We start from the raw sequence: 16,081 nt of genomic DNA, 5'->3' as shown, positions 1-16,081 counted from the left end.
GGTGGCTTCCCAGGGACTGTCCTGTAATGTTTAGGGCCAAATTATTCCACTTTGATATATACATTAGAAGACTCTACCAATTGTTGAAAGAAGAAGTGCATTTTTTTTTTTTTGCTGTGATAATATATACGTAACATGAAATTTCCATTTTGACCTTTTTTTTAAAAGATTTTATTTATTTGTTTGACAGAAAGAGACACAGCGAGAGAGAGAACACAAGCATGGGGGAGTGGGAGAGGGAGAAGCAGGCTGCCCGCTGAGTAGGGAGCCTGATGTGGGGCTTGATTCCAGGACCCTGGGATCATGACCTAAGCCGGAGGCAGACGCTTAACTGACGGAGCCACCCAGGCCACCATTTTTACCATTTTTTATAGATTGATTTATTTATTTTTAGAGAGAGGGGGTAGAGGCAGAGGGAGAGGGAGAAAAAATCCCAAGCAGACTCTACACTAAGCGCGCCCTACTCAGGGCTCAGTCCCATGACCCTGAGATCATGACTTAAGCCAAAACCAAGAGTCAGACGCTTAACTGACAGCACCACCCAGACACCCCCATCCATTTTAACCATTTTTAAGTGTCCAGTTCCGGGACATTAAGTACATTCATCCTATTGTGCAAGCAGCACCGCCATTGTCCCCAGACCTTTGTCATCCTCCCAGACAGTCACCATAAATCTCAAACACTAACTCCCCATCCTTCCTCCCCAACCCCACGCAGCCACCGGTCTACTTTCTGTCTCTATGAATTCAACTCCTCTAGGTACCTCCTATAAGTGGGATCCTACAGTATTTGTCCCTTTGTGTCTGGCTCCTTTCACTTAACATAATGTCTTCATCTGGTCCACGTGGTAGCATGGGTCAGACCCTCATTCCGTCGTAAGGCTGAATAACTTTCTATGGCATGTAGACACCGCACGGGTTTATCCTTTCATCCACTGATAGACTTTTGGGTCACTTCCGTCTTTTGGCTTTTGTGAATAATGCTGCTATGAATGTGAGCATACAAATAAGTCTTGAAGACCCTGTTTTCAGTTCTTTTGTGAATATACACAGAAGCAGGATGCTGGCTCACAGAGTGTTCTACATTTCATGTTGGGGGGGCTGCCATTACTGTTCTCCACAGGGGCTGCACCATTTTGTGCCCTGAGGGTTCCATTCCTCTACGTCTCCATCAATGCTTGCTGTCTCCTGTTTTTTGATAATAGCCATCCTAATGCGTGTGAACAAGAAGGGCTTGTAAGGATCATCTTCTAAGGAAGAAGAAACCGAAGCCCTGAGATAAGGAGAGTCACACAGTGAGGCCAAGGTCACAAGCAAGTCAGTGACAGAGCAGAACCTAGAACCTGGGGCCCCAAACCCCCCACCTAAGTTGTTTTTACTGAAATACACCGTCCAGTTTCCATTGCTTTCTGTCAGCAGGTGCTCAGCCATGGCCACAGGTTGGATACAAACTTCATATTTCTTTGGTTTGGTCCTTACTCTGCTGTGTGTGTGTGTGTGTGTGTGTGTGTGTGTGTGTGTGTGTGTGTAAATAATTCAAAATCATATCAACATTTTAAGATACGAAAAGATCTTGTATTTTTAAAAACCTACCCAAAATCAGAAGGTCTCCTGACCCCAGACTGGCATTCTGGCATGGCATGAATGGCACAGCAGCCACCTTAGATGGGACGTGGGGTCACCCTTCTGCCACTGTCGCCACCACTCCCTGACATCCTTCCACACAGACTGCTTCACACACTGGCTGGACCCGGCGAACCCCGGAGTCTGAAGACCTCTGCCCTCTAAACACACAGACGTTAGCCGTCTCTGTGTCGGTGGACAAGGAAGTTATATGTAACAGCCCGGGCTGCTTCCAGACCCCTCATTCCTTCCTCTGTTCTGCACCGTCTATCTGAGCGTCTTATCTGTCATCACCCTGGAAGTGAAATACTGCAAACAAGTAATGCAAAATATAAAGAGAGGTATATGTGGACAGTCTGACTTGGAAACCGCGTGACAAGGCAGAGAAACACCAGCATGAAAGACCAGAGATTCGGTTGCCTGTCTTGACTCTCCCGGGAAACCCCTGCACGGTCCCAGTCCGCTGTCCTTGCGCCCATGTGTCGTCTGCCCTGTGGGGTGGGCACATCTCCCAGGTCTCCCAGGGCCATCTAGTTTATAATAAAGGGGGAAAATCGCTCCTTTTGCATTGTTGGTGGAGAAAACCAGCCCGGTTGAGCTGCTTCCCCAGGCCGACCCCTCTGAACAACCCTTCCTGTCCTTCCTGTGGCCGCCAGCACACCCACCCACTGCTTTCTCTTTGTAACAGGTGAGGAACGACCTGACTGGGGTCCTGTATGGTGAGGACATCGAGATTTCAGACACCGAGAGCTTCTCCAATGACCCCTGCACCAGTGTCAAAAAGCTTAAGGTAGGTGCGGCTGGCCACAGCCTGGAGGATAGACGGACGCTGTGCCCTGGGCTTCCCCACATCCCTGACTCTGAAATAGCCTCGAGTTCCTGCTGTTTCATCTCGTCCTGGCATTTTGCACGTGGGGAGAGGCTCCCAGGCACCGGCTTCCCTTGGCTTCGCCCTGGCTTGGCCAGCCGTGGCCCAAGGCCTGGGTGCTGAGAGCAGGGCCCCATGGAGCCTCCTCAGAGCAGGACCTAAGAGGCAAGCAGGGCGTGAGTCATTACCTCCTTTGTTGTGAAGAGGCTGAGAGAGAGGGACTGTCTTGCCCAAACTACAAGGAAGTAGAGTTGTTGGGACTGGAAGCCTGGGCTCCTGACCGCTCTCGTGACACTCCAGGAACAGAAAGGGCCATCTAGGAGTTTGCCCCGCTGCGAGTGGTCTCGGTCCGCCATTTCTCTGCTCGTCCCACAGACTCCGTCAGCCTCCCGGTTTGTGCCAGATCCCTCCTGGGCTCACAGAGGCCATCAGGTTGCTTACAGCTGGTGAGGAAGCTGGTTACCTCTCTGGGGATCAGGAACAGAGGAGCCTGGGAACAAAGGGAGGAAGTGACTCATCCCACCTGGGGAGAGGGTTCACACAGAGCTCCAGGGGAGCATCTGCACCTGGCCAGGGACCTGGGCCTGCAGGAAGGAGGGCTGAAGATAAGAAGGCAGAGTACCCGGGCTTACCACGCACCAGGGACCAGCAGGAATTCCAGGGAGGAGTGTTGTGGCTGAAAAAAGAATTTGGAGCCAGCTTCCAAAAGCCTTGAATGCCAAGCTAAGGATTTTGGTCTTTTATCCAGGGGGCAGTGGGAGGTGCTAGGGGTTTATAAGCAGGTGCAAACATAGTTAGAGCGGTCCCCTTTCCGTCTCTGTCTCTTCCATTCCCTCATGCCCACATTTAGGGTTGTTGGGTATGCCAAATGCTGATGTGCCCCCTTCCATCTTGGGCAGGTTCCGGGTTACACCAGTCAGAGCAGGTGGCCATTTAGAATCCTTGTCTTCCAAAGCCCTCAGCTCAAAGACAGGAAGACTGAGGCGCAGCTCCAGGAACAAGGGAAGCAGAGCACCAGCAGTTTGTCCCCTGGTCTCAGGAGCAGACACCATGCTTGTACGTGACATTTTAGTTCCAAGAGCCTGTGCAGAGAAGGAAACCATAGCTGGGGAGGTAGCTGGCCAGGTAGCTGGGGCCAGATGTGCCCACAGTGTTTCCCCACAGGCTGTGTGTCCTGAGCGTCCAGTCGGGCCATGGGGTCTGGAGGACCTGGAGCCGTGGAGGGCCTGGTCTGCAGGGATCAGCTGGGCCGGGGCAGGGGGTCGTGGTGGAGAGAGGAGCTCGATGCTGTGCCAACATCCTCCTGCCACACAGGGCAGCGTTTCCCCAGGGTGGGCACTTGAAATATCTTCTTCCTGAGCCTCAGAGGCCCCACGGAGTTCTGTGAGCTTTCAAGCTTAAAGAGCCTTTGTGTGTGAAGCAGAAGCACTGGCTGAAAGTCTGCAGGAAATTAGAGTGGGACCTGAGTGCTCTACTCTTCAACCAACTAGCTCCAACAAGGGGTAGGAGTGACCTGACTGATGATGGAGATAGCAACCAAAGTGGCCGGTACCCTGACCCAGAGCCAGACCCTGATGCAGAGCCTTGACCTTCGCTGGCTCATTCAGTTCTCCCCAGAGCCCTCAGACTGTCTGTGATTTTGCATCCCTGTGTCACAGATGGGGAATGTGAGACTGAAAGAGGTTAAGCATCGCCCCGAGTCACTCAGTTGGGACACGGTGGGCTGGATTCAAGCCTGGATCTGGGTGACAGGGCAGCTCAGGTCCCTCCACCGCCCCGCACAGCTGCAGTTGCCCAGAAAGGATTCCAACATCACATAAGCTGGAGGGAGCAGAGCCCAGCGTGTTGGCAAAGGAGTCCTTGTGGGGAAGCAATTTTCCCCCAGAGGCCTGCACAGCTCCTTCTCCAGCCTTCTTTTCCTCCTTGCTCAGTTGTTTGCTTTTTTCCAGAGGCCTTCCCTGAGTGCTTCATGTAAAAGTTAAATAGTTGGGGTGCCTGGGTGGCTCATTAAGCATCTGACTTCAGCTCAGGTCATGATCTCAGGGTCCTGGGATTGAACCCCACATAGGGTTCCCTGCTCGGTGGGGAGCCAGCTTCTCCCTCTTCTTCTGCTGCTCCCCCTCTGTGTACGCTCTCTCTCTCTCTCTCTGTCAAATAAATAAATAAAATATTTTTTAAAAAGAAAGAAAGAAAGTTAAATCCTTGTCCACTTTCTGCTGATTTTGTCCATGTCACTGATGGATATCTGTATTCGTTTCCGAGGGCTGCTGTAACATAGTGTACCACACACTCTGTGACTAAAGGCAACAGATATGTATTCTTTCATGTTCTGGAGGCTAGAAGTCCAAGGTCAAGGTGTCGGCAAGGCCATGGTCTCTGGAGGTCTCTGGGGTTCTCCCATGCCCTTCTCTTTGCTTCTGCCATTGCCAACAATTTGCGTAACTCCTGTTCCTACTTCGTAGGACGATTCTCCCCTTTCTCTTCACATTGTCTTCTTGTTAGGACACTGGCCGTGTTGGATTACAAGGGTACCCTACTCCAGTATGAGCTCATCTTCACTAATTACATCTGTAGCGACCTTGTTTTCAAATAAGGTCACATTCTAAGGTCCTGGAGATTCAACCTATCTCTGGAGGACACCATTCAGCCCTTCACAGCATCTGACCTACTATCCGTTTTGTCTGGTAGTTTCGTCATCCGTCTCCTCCCACTGGAACATAAGCTCCAGGAGGCAGCAGCTTCGGTCTGCTGTGCTCACTGGGTCATTCCCTGTCACCCGGAATCAAATTAATGTGAGTGTGTGTGAAGGAAATACCAAGTCTGGACAGACAAAGCCAATGGAGAACACAAGGACTGAATACTCAGGAATAAAATAAAGTAACTTCTGGAAAGCTCAGAGGAAAAAAACAAATCTCTGGTTTACTGTGGGATAGGACAGAGAAGGAGGTACGGAGGACATGGAAGAAAATTAAATACCGAGGTGCCGAATTAAAATCTGCTTTGGAGATATTAGAGAGCAAAGTTAATGCCAAGAAAAATAAAAATCAATAGCGTGAAGGACAAACTTGAGATATTTCCCAGAATTCAGAGGAGATGGTGAAAGCGGTGAGTCTGATGAGGGAGGAGGTAACAGTTAGGGACACTGAAGAAGGGAGCTCCGGAGGGAAAATGAGAACAGATGAAACGGAACCAAAATCAAAACACAGTAGGCACCACAGTAGCAACACATACACCTCACATCCAGATCTTGGTTTCTAATACCGTTCTACACAAAAACGATCCAGGACTCCTTGGAGAGATGGCCGATTTTTGGACTTTTTAATAAATTTTTTTTAAAAATCTTAAAAATAAATATCCATGTGTCTATGCTGTTACGGATAAATACATGGCAAAGAACAGACAAATCTCCTATACAGAAGAATTCCAAATAATTTGTATAGATATCTCAAGCTCACAGAGGTGGAGCAGAGGGAACCACTTCTTTTTTTGTTTTTTGTTTTGTTTTTACAGATTTTATTTATTTATTTGACAGAGAGATCACAAGCAGGCAGAGAGGCAGGCAGAGAGGGGCGGGAAGCAGGCTCCCCACTGAGCAGAGAGCCCAATGTGGGGCTCAATACAGGACCCCGAGATCATGACCTGAGCCGAAGGCAGAGGCTTAACCCAGTGAGCCACACAGGCGCCCCCAGAAGTAACTACTTCTTAAGTGACTTCCTTCCAAAGAGTATACTATGGAAAGGGGGGAGAAAAATAGCTTGATGCTGGAGAAATCAGACACACACAACCTCGGCCAGGAGACCAAGGTCAAGGTCAACAGTTATAAGTCACATTGATAGGATGCACCCTTGATATGAGAAATTTCCTTCTGTGGTCTTCCTTCCCAAAACCCACGCCCCAAGCCTAAGCACAAGGAAAATGTCAGGCAAATTCTAGTTGAAGGCCATTTTCCAGATACTCCTCAAAACTGTCTAGGTCTTCAAAAATAAGGAACATCTGAGCCAAAAGGAGCCTACGGAGATATGACAATGAAATATAATATGGTACTCTGGTTGTGATCCAGGAATAGAGCAAGGACATTAGAGAGAAAAAAAAAAAAAAAAGGAAATCTGAATGAAGTATGGACTTTAGCTAATAATAATCAATATCGATTCATTAATTGTATCAAATGTACCACAATAACCTAAAATATTAATAATAGGGAAAACTGGGTGAGGAACATAGGGGAACTTTCTATCTCTGTCATTTTTCTGCAAATCCAAAACTAATCTCAAATAAGAAGTTTATTTTTATAAAAAGGAGACACACTTAAGTGGGCTCAAGAGAGTGCTACTGGTTTGGACTGACAGAATGGCTAACATTCAACCGCGTTTGAACTACGGCATCAACAGTTTCGTAAAGGAAATGTGCATCCTGTGAGTGCATGGTCTAGCTGGCCTTTCCACATTCTAGCCGAATTGGTGAAAGGAGAGTCATGCCAAGATGCATTCTGGCAAAAGCTTTGAAGTACAAACATAAAGGGAAAAATCTCTAAGTTTCTAGGCCAGAAAAAAGCAAATTTCCCTCAAAGGCGCAAAAATCAGTCTACCTCCACTCGCCCGCAGCACTCAGTCCCAGAGACAATGGAGCGGCTGGAAAGCATCCTGACGCGCATGCGCTTGAGCCAGGTGCCCTTCACGGAGTTCATCCTTGAAGCCCGAGGTCAGCTCAGCCAGCCAAGAACAATGGCAAGCTTGAGAGCAGGTCGTGGCGGTGACGGCTGAGTAGGGGCTGCAGGGACCCGTGGACAGAGAGTTCGGTCTAAATCATTGTTACAGGGGCGCCTGGGTGGCTCAGTGGGTTAAAGCCTCTGCCTTTGGCTCCGGTCATGATCCCAGGGTCCTGGGATCGAGCCCCACATCGGGCTCTCTGCTCAGCCGGGAGCCTGCTTCCCTTCCTCTCTCTCTCTCTGCCTGCCTCTCTGCCTACTTGGGATCTGTGTCTCTCAAATAACATAAATAAAATCTTAAAAAAAAAAAATAAGTCATTGTTCAAAACTGTACACAGATGCAGAAGTCCGTTTTGAAAGCCAATGTCCATATACATAGTGTGCAAACATAGATACTTTAATAATAATAACTGAGATGGAAAAATCCAAATTCCATTAGAAAAATCCAAATTCCAGTCACAGAGCCCAAAGAAATGGGTGAATAAAACATGGGTGGTAGCCTCTGTTCTTAAGTAAAAGGGACTCAGCAGAGCCCACCTTGCTCAGGAGTTTCCTAAATAAACCTATAAGCTAAAGAAGGCTTTGAATAACTTGATGGTAAATATACCATCATGCAAACAGAACCCGAAGCTTTGGGCAGAGAAGGTAGAAGCGGGGAAAAATCTAGTCCACATACTGAAAACCAGAAAGCCTAACATACAATTGCAGACCAAAAAGAGCCATTCTAACCATAAATTCAAGTGGGTCAGCCTCCCTATTCAAAGGCAAAGACTTTGAGAATTAGGTTTTTGCAGAACTAACTACAGCTATTGACAACAGAGGAAGTGACCCAGAAAGGTCATAGGTAAGAGGTCGGGCACAGGTAGATCAAGCAAACCCAACCAAGCAAGAACCCCCAATGTTCATATGAGACCAAAGGGACTTCAGGGTACCCGCTGTGATGAAGGAGAGTCATTCTCTGTCGACAGGGGGACCATTCACCATGAGAATAACACACTCATGGACCATTATTGCTGTAAATTACCTCTCATTGAAATATATAAAGAAAAGCCTGTTAAAAATACAAAGGAGAATTGACAGAAACACAATAGCACTGGGAGCCATAACACTCCCGGTCTTGGACAGATCACCCAGGCGGAACTAAGCAAGAGCACAGAGGAACCAAATCATGAAATTCATCAAGCTGATTTAGCAGATATGTACCAAAGTTCGCCCAAAGGAAGTCAAGAAATAAAACCATCTCTGCGTGCTGAAGACCCGAGGCTTTTAAGCTCTTCCCGGGCCCATTCCACACACGGGGGCTTGAAAGTGAACTGTTGCTAGGCTGGGCGGGGGAAGCGGGGACGGGGTGGGGGGGTGGGGTGGGGTGGTGGAGGCTGCCCCTGGCTATTTCCAGGGCACCTACTCTGAAGCCCTGGGCCCGGTGGAGGAGAGTGCCAGGCTTCAGATGCTCTGTTCATTTTATTTGCTTTGTCTGTCTTCCCTGAAGCAGCCCCCCAACCCACCATTCAGGATTCAGATTCCAGGAAAATAACCCTAATTTATAAACCAGCCGATGAGCAACCTTAATTCCGTCTGTAGCATTCATTCCCCCTGGCCGTGTCACGGAGCATATTCCCGGAGATCAGGAAAGAGGACATTTGGGGGTGGGGCGACATTATTCTGCCTCTCATAGGAAGACCACAAAAATAGGTCTTCAGGTGGACGGCTGACCCCTTTGCTCCAGGAGCCTGCTTGATTGCAGAAACTACAGTTCACACAGGCACCCCAGGGCGATGCCAAGCTACAGAACAAACAGTACATCTTCCCAGCGGGACCATTTTGCTCAGAAACATGGGAAGAAAAGCATTATTTTTATCTTAAGATAAACATAGATAACGTTATTGGAATGCTAAATATACGTGATTTTCAAGATAAAATAATAAGCTTTACAGAAGTTGCATGCTTTCCCAGTGGGGCTATTCTAGGCTATTCCTTCTTTACTTCCTTCTTTAAGAATATACGTCTTCTTGGGATGCCTGGGTGGCTCAGTCAGTTAAGTGTCTGCCTTTGGCTCAGGTCATGATCCCTGGGTCCTGGGTTCCAGCCCTATGTCGGGCTCCATGCTCAGCAGGGAGCCTGCTTCTCCCTCTGCCTGCCGCTCCCCCTGCTTGTGCTCTCTCTCTCTCTCTCTCTGACAAATAAATCTTTAAAATATAAAAATAAGTTAAAAAAAGAATATATGTCTCCTTACGGTATCAACTTATCTAATCACTATGTTGTGCATCTCAAACTAATGTCATGTTTTATGTCAACCACACTCCAATAAACAGACAGACAGACACAGATAAAAATGAAGAGTAAATGGGAGGGTTAATCAGGATGAAAAGATTATTGTAACAACAGCAACAAAAGAATATATGTCTCCTGCTTCTCTGCCTTTAGGTATATCTCTGGTAAGGAAAAGAAAATGTCTAAGAAAAACCAACCCTAACTAAATAAAAGTATTCATTCTGGGTGTGGAACAGGGTGTCAGGGTCTAGCACGGCCCACTGCCAGGTTGCCTGGAGCAAAGTCTGCACTGCAGAGCTGGCCCCAACTTTCAGGGAGTCGGTCACTGGATGTGGCAGGGCGTGGGGCACAGTGTAGCCTTTTGGACCAGGAAGTCCCTTAGCTGGGGGCAGTTCTCTAGAGAGGGGAGCGCACTGGAAGCCACCCACCGTCACCACCCAGGAATGGAGGCAGCTGTCCTGAGTGACGGAACCAGTAGGGCCAATGGTGTCTGCTGCACTTGCAGAAACTTCTTCATTCTTTGGGGCTCAGCTCGCTCTTAAAACTCGCTCGTGAAAACCGGGATGGACATAATAATTACACCTCTCGCCTTGGGCGGGGCTGATGGACTCCTCAGTACTATAGCTGGAAAGCACTCAGGAATTGTCCCTGTTTTTTATTTGCTAGGATCCCCTGCTCAGTGGGAGTTATACACAAAAACCTCAATTGGGTTATGCTTCTGAAGTGTCACTTTTGTGTGTGCATCATCGTAGCTCACTTTAAGTGTCCCAGAGACAAAGAGACTCTAGACAAGAGATGAGAAAACCAGGGAGGAGAAAAGGAACGCCATCCAGGGTTGTACCTCCCAACCCATCGCTGTTTCCTCCCATGTTTGCCCCTTCTCTGTAGGTGAGGCCTCTTGGGTGAACATGGGCCCCTGTGTGGTCTACAACTGAGCTCTAGCCATGTGAGTACAAGGTGTCCTTTGTCCCACCTTTCGCTCCAGGTATCCCCCTGCAGAATTAAGAGACTGTGGAAGGGCACAGGATTTTCAGACCCTGCCCTCTGCCACATTCCGGGTTCTCTGTACCATCACAACTCTGTTCTCGCTCTCAGCCTCTGGGACGTTCCTCCCCCAGTACTCCTCACACTGCCCCAGAGTCCTTTCCACCGCAGAGGAGAATGCGCTCCAACCCCTGGCAGGGACAGGGGAGGTGTGGCCAGAAGCTAGAACCACTGCCAAGACAAAATTTCTCTTCCCACTTTACAGATTTTCAGGAAAAGATACAAGTTATGTAACTCTGAACAGCGTGATTCTGGAACTTTTGTGAGAGCTCGCAAGTGTTAAAAACTTTTAAGATTCTGGAAATCCGGGGGCAACGGGGGGCTCAGTCAGCTGAACATCTGACTTTTGGTTTCAGCTCAGGTCATGATCTCAGGGCTGTGAGATTGAGCCCCGAGTCCAGCTCTGTGCTCAGCACAAAGTCTGCTTGAGATTCTCTCTCCCCCTGCTCGCTCTCTTTCTCTCTTGCAAATAAATTAACAAATCTTTTTTTTATACTTTTTTTATTATGTTATGTTAGTCACCATACAGTATATCATTAGATTTGATGTGGTGTTCTATGATGTATGGTTTGCGTATAACACCCAGTGCTCCATGCAATCCGTGCCCTCCTTAATACCCACCACTGGGCTCACCCATTCCCTCACCCTCCCTCCTTCTAAAACCCTCAGTTGGTTTCCTGGAGTCCATAGTCTTTCATGGTTCTTCTCTCCCTCTAAATCCCACCCCTTCATTTTTCCGTTCCTTCGCCTAATGTCCTCCATGCTATTCCTTATGTTCCACATATAAGTGAAACCATATGATAATTGTCTTTCTCTTCTTGACTTATTTCACTCAGCATAATTCCCTCCAGTTCCCTCCATGTTGATGCAAATGGTGGGTATTCATCCTTTCTGATGGCTGAGTCATATTCCATTGTATATATGGACCCCATCTTCTTTATCCATTCATCTGTTGAAGAGCATCTCAGCTCCTTCCAGTCTGGCAATTGTGGACATTGCTGCTCTGAACATTGGGGTGCAGGTGCCCCTTCTTCTCACTGCATTTGTATCTTTGGGGTAAATACCCAGTAGTGCAATTGCTGGGTCATAGAGGAGCTCTGTGTTTAACTTTTTGAGGAATCTTCACACTGTTTTCCAAAGTGGCTGCACCAACTTGCATTCCCACCAACAGTGTAAGAGGGTTCCCCTTTCTCTGCACACTCTCCAAAACTTGTTTCCTGTCTTGTTAATTTTGGTCATTCTAACTGGTATAAAGTGGTATCTCAATGTGATTTTGATTTGAATATCCCTGATGGTTAATAATGTTGAACATTTTTTCATGTGTCTGTTAGCCATTTGTATGTCTTTTTTGGAGAAGTGTCTGTTCATGTCTTCTGCCCATTTTTTGGCTTGATTAGTTGTTTTTTGGGTGTTGAGTTTGAGAAAGTCTCTATAAATCTTGGATACTAGACCTTTATCTGTAGTGTCATTTGCAGATATCTTCTCCCATTCCATGGATTGCCTCTTTGTTTTGTTGACTGTTTCCTTTGCTGTGCAGAAGCTGTTGATCTTGATGAAGTCCCAAAAGTTCATTTTCACTTTTGTTTCTCTTGCCTTTGGAGACATGTCTTGAAAGAAGTTACTGTGGATGATGTCGAAGAGGTTACTGCCTATAAATAAATAAATATAAAAAAAATTTTTTTGCCCCTCCCCACTGCATGCTCTCTCTCTTGCTCATAAATAAAGAAGTAATTTCTATTTAAAAAGAAAAAAAAAAACAAACAACTCCCCAAATCCAAAACCTTTCCCTCACCCCTGAATCTTCCAATAAATTGCTACTCTGGAAAGAAGAGCAAGGTATACCCATGCTTTTCATACTCACAGGAAAACTCATGTTCCAGGAGGACACATCCTATTTTGAGAAGCCTTCCACCTCTTTCTACTGCTCTCAAGGCTCCTGCTAAGGATCCCAGGCCAGTTCCATCTCCCTTTGTCCACTCCCCATGCCAGGATTCCAGGCTCCAGCTGCACTGGGGGCTGGCTTTTCCCGCCCAGACACTGCAACATCTTGGTGCCTCTTACTGGCTAGAGTGGGTGTGAGTCGCTCATTGCCGCAGGCATAACCTGGCTCTGGCCAGGATCTTTTTCCAGGGTCCTCTGATGGTCAGAGGGCCACCAAGCTGAAAGCACTTGTTCCGAGCTGCTGGGCAGTCTTGGGGGAAGGCTTTGCCTCTTTAGGATAGGGTTTACTAGATCAGTGATCTCTTGGGTTCCATCCAATTCTAATAGTCTGGGAATGCAGCACCAAGTGGTCCATGCAACTTGGTTGTCATGGCAACAAAGACCACAAGTGTTCAAGCCGGTTACTTATCTGTCTGCAGGTGGTCAGGTGGTCAGCCACGAAGACGTGGGCTCCTCAGTGCATTTAAGAACCGGACATGGTGAAGCAAATGAGTGCCGAGGCCCTGGGCTGGCAGGATATCAGCGCTGTGGTGATCATAGCTACCGGTTACTGAATAAGGAATGCAGGCCAGTCACTACCTCACAGAGCATTTGCTCCCTTAATCGTGCATTCAGTGCCTATGGTTGGTAGATATGCCATGCCCTGTCCCCCTGACCTGGGGAGACCCAGAGAGGAATCAAGTCCAGTGGAGAAGACAGGCAAGCAGGTGGACTCGTGCCGTGATAGAGGGAGGCACAGAGCACTCTGGGCCCACAGAGGAGCAAAGGAGCAACTAAGGGGACACAGATGGCTTCTCAGAGTAGGGGTTCCTGAGTTAAAGCATGAAGGGTGAGTGGCAGCTCTCCAGGCAGAGGAGTGGGGTGAGAGGGAAGGACATTTGAGATGGACGAGCTTGCAGAAAGCTAGAGGGGAGCAGGTGGGGGAATGAGCCAGGGAGGGAGTGCGTGAATGGCAGACCCGTCTTGGAGAACGGCAGGGAGCTCATTCTCAGGCCCTGCAAGACCGGAAAGGATTGAGCAGGAGTCTGCTGGTACGGCATCTCGAATGTTCTCCTCGGAGCTCAGTTGATCTGGAAAGCTCAGGGAGCCATGGAAAGACTGTACACAATCCCATTTGAGTCTTGGAATGATTCTTTATCCGCTCCGTGGAGGCCAGGATGGATGGAGCAGGACTAAAGGTGGGGGTCCAGCCGGGTGGCAGCTGTAGTTCATCGAGGAGGGAATGATGGTGGCTGCACCCAGGGCAGGGAGGCTGCAGGGCTGGGGGTGATTTGACACTGGAGGACAGACAGAGCCAGCGGGTGGATCCTGGTTAGAGCTTGGAGGGAGGTGAGTGAACCTGGGTGGGTGGGAGGTTGGTGACACCACTCTCAGAGATGGACAACACAGGATGGGGGATAGGGTTCATTGGCAAAGATGAGGAGTTCAGCTTGGGATGTGCTGAGCTTGGGGTATGTGGGAGAATCTGAGTGGAGGGGTCCAGGAGGCAGCTGGAGAAAAGTTGGGGGTGGGGAGAGTGGTCGGGCCTCCGTAGCACACCGAGGGCAGGTGTGGCTAGGGTCTTGAATGAGGCTGCCCAGGACAGTGAGGACACAGAGCTAAGGGCAGAACTATGTAGAATACCAGCATTTAGGGGTGGGCAGAAAGGTGATGAGCTGACTCAGAGTCTGAGCAGGAGGGGCCAGGAGGTAGGAAAGAGCCAGGAGGAAGCATCATGGAAGCCAATGGTTGGGTTTCATGAGCATGAATGCTACAGCCCCCTGGCAAGGTTGGTTGGATTTCCCTTTTTCAATGATGAGAACATTGACGCTTCCGGAGTTTAAGACTCAGGGTCACACAGCTGGTCAGTGATAGAGCTGGGATTTGAACTGGGGTCTCCCTAACTCTAAAACCCAATAAGCTTTTTCTGCTATACCATGTTTAGCAACACGGAGCGTGGCACAAAATAGATGCTTAGTAAGTGTCTGGTGGCTGGCCGGCTGGCTGGATACTCTTAGCAGCAAAGAAGGCTAAAAGATTTCAACAAACAAGCAGAAAAAGCCCTGGAGTGTGCCTGAGAGCATTGTCCACAGAACGGAAGCAGCTTAGAACTTTTTATAGCCTTGCAGACATGGCGATGACAAAGGCTTGCCTTCCTTCAACTGCTCTGTTAACCATCTTTTAAAGTCCTTTCAGAGCAAGGTTCCCCCCCCCCTCTTCTTTCCATTCTTGCTTGCAAACGAAGGATGATTTTAGATTCCAAGCCTTTTTTATTTTGCTAAAGTACATGATGAGTAAAATGGCCTCCCAGTCAGCACTTTCCAATTTTGAAAGATGCTAAAAACTGATCTTTAAAGGCATGTTTCTCTTCTTTATGCATCAAAGGGCCTTGAGGCCCGCTGGAGAGGACAGGGACGGACGGCAGGAAGGTGGTACCACCCTGAGGAGGGCAGGAAGTGACTGGGGTGGGGAGCAACCCGGTGGGCCATGTTCTCTATGCCCCATGTTCTCTATGGGGCAGGCCCCCACCTGGATCCCTGTCCCATGGAGAGCCACCAAGGACCCCTTAACTGACCCAGGAGGGAGCCTTGGGCAAATACCCAGTAAGTGTTTGTTGAATGAATAAGTGAGTCACAAGAGCTGTTGTGCAAGGCACGCGTGGAGATAATGAGTGCAGTCCTATTTATAGAGTTTTCAAATACAAGTTTTTCTCAGAGTTAAAAATGGGTAGGGAGGGGGTTATAAAACCCAAATACTAGCTATAGCACTCACTGGGCATCCAACTGTGTGCCAGGAACCGTGCTAAGTAGTTTATGCAGATCCTCTCTCATTTAGTCCTCATGGAAGATAAGTTCTGCCATTTTCCACATTGGACGAGTGAGGAAATGGAGGCCAAGATGGATAAAGGAGCAACCTGAGGCGCCCTGAGGCTTGCGGGTGGAGCTGAGATTTAAACAGAGCTCAGAACTCAGAGACTCTGAAACTTCTTAATTGGGAAGCTTTGTAGAAGGTATAGAAAAGTCTAGAATCCTGGCAGGGAGGGTTGGGGCACTGCAGTCTTATTGCTGCCACCAACTCCCTGGGGACCTTGGAAGCTCCTTCCTTTCCTCTGGCCTCAGTTTCCCTGTGTGTCAAGTGAGGAAGAAGACAAGATGCTGTCTCAGTGCCCTGTGGTGTTGGCCTGCCCTTGTTGGAGGAGTTAGGGATGCCGCCAGCTTTCTGAAGCCTCCAGCCTATGCAGACTTGTCCCAGAGCATGTCCCTGAGACTGGGGAGGGCAGGAGGAGCTGAGGGAAAGCTGGCCCCAGAGAGGCCCGGAGCATCCAGGCAGGGCTGGGGGGAGAGGGCAGAGCTCTTGGCTGGGGAGCTGGGGGTACACGACTGTTCTCTGCCATGGCCTCAAGCCCTCGAGCGTGACTGTCATCCACTCTCCTTCACGTACGTGTCCTTCTGTCCACAGGGCAATGACGTGAGGATCATCCTCGGCCAGTTTGACCAGAATATGGCAGCAAAAGTGTTCTGTTGTGTAAGTAAAACTTCGGTCCTGTCACTGTGTCTCACGAAGCTGTTTCTCAGACTCACTCTCACTGCCTGGTCTGAGCGGAATATAGGACCAGCGGAGTATAGGACCAACCCAGAGTCTGGGTTGCAG

The 16,081-nt window shown here is 48.7% G+C and overlaps 1 protein-coding gene across 1 annotated transcript in view; it reads left to right on the top strand.

Moving 5' to 3' along the window:
- The window catches only part of GABBR2 (gamma-aminobutyric acid type B receptor subunit 2), a 336,631-nt gene that overhangs the window by 167,595 nt on the left and 152,955 nt on the right, over nt 1–16,081 (top strand). The window contains exons 4-5 of the mRNA XM_047700879.1: nt 2,311–2,412; nt 15,890–15,955. Coding sequence (XP_047556835.1) covers nt 2,311–2,412; nt 15,890–15,955 — 168 coding nt within the window. The remainder of the gene's footprint in view (nt 1–2,310; nt 2,413–15,889; nt 15,956–16,081) is intronic.

The sequence above is a fragment of the Lutra lutra genome, chromosome 13 (assembly GCF_902655055.1).
Source record: "Lutra lutra chromosome 13, mLutLut1.2, whole genome shotgun sequence".
Lineage (NCBI taxonomy): Eukaryota > Metazoa > Chordata > Mammalia > Carnivora > Mustelidae > Lutra > Lutra lutra.
The sequence above is the reverse complement of the archived record's forward strand: the minus strand, read 5'-3'. Positions and strand labels throughout refer to the sequence as shown.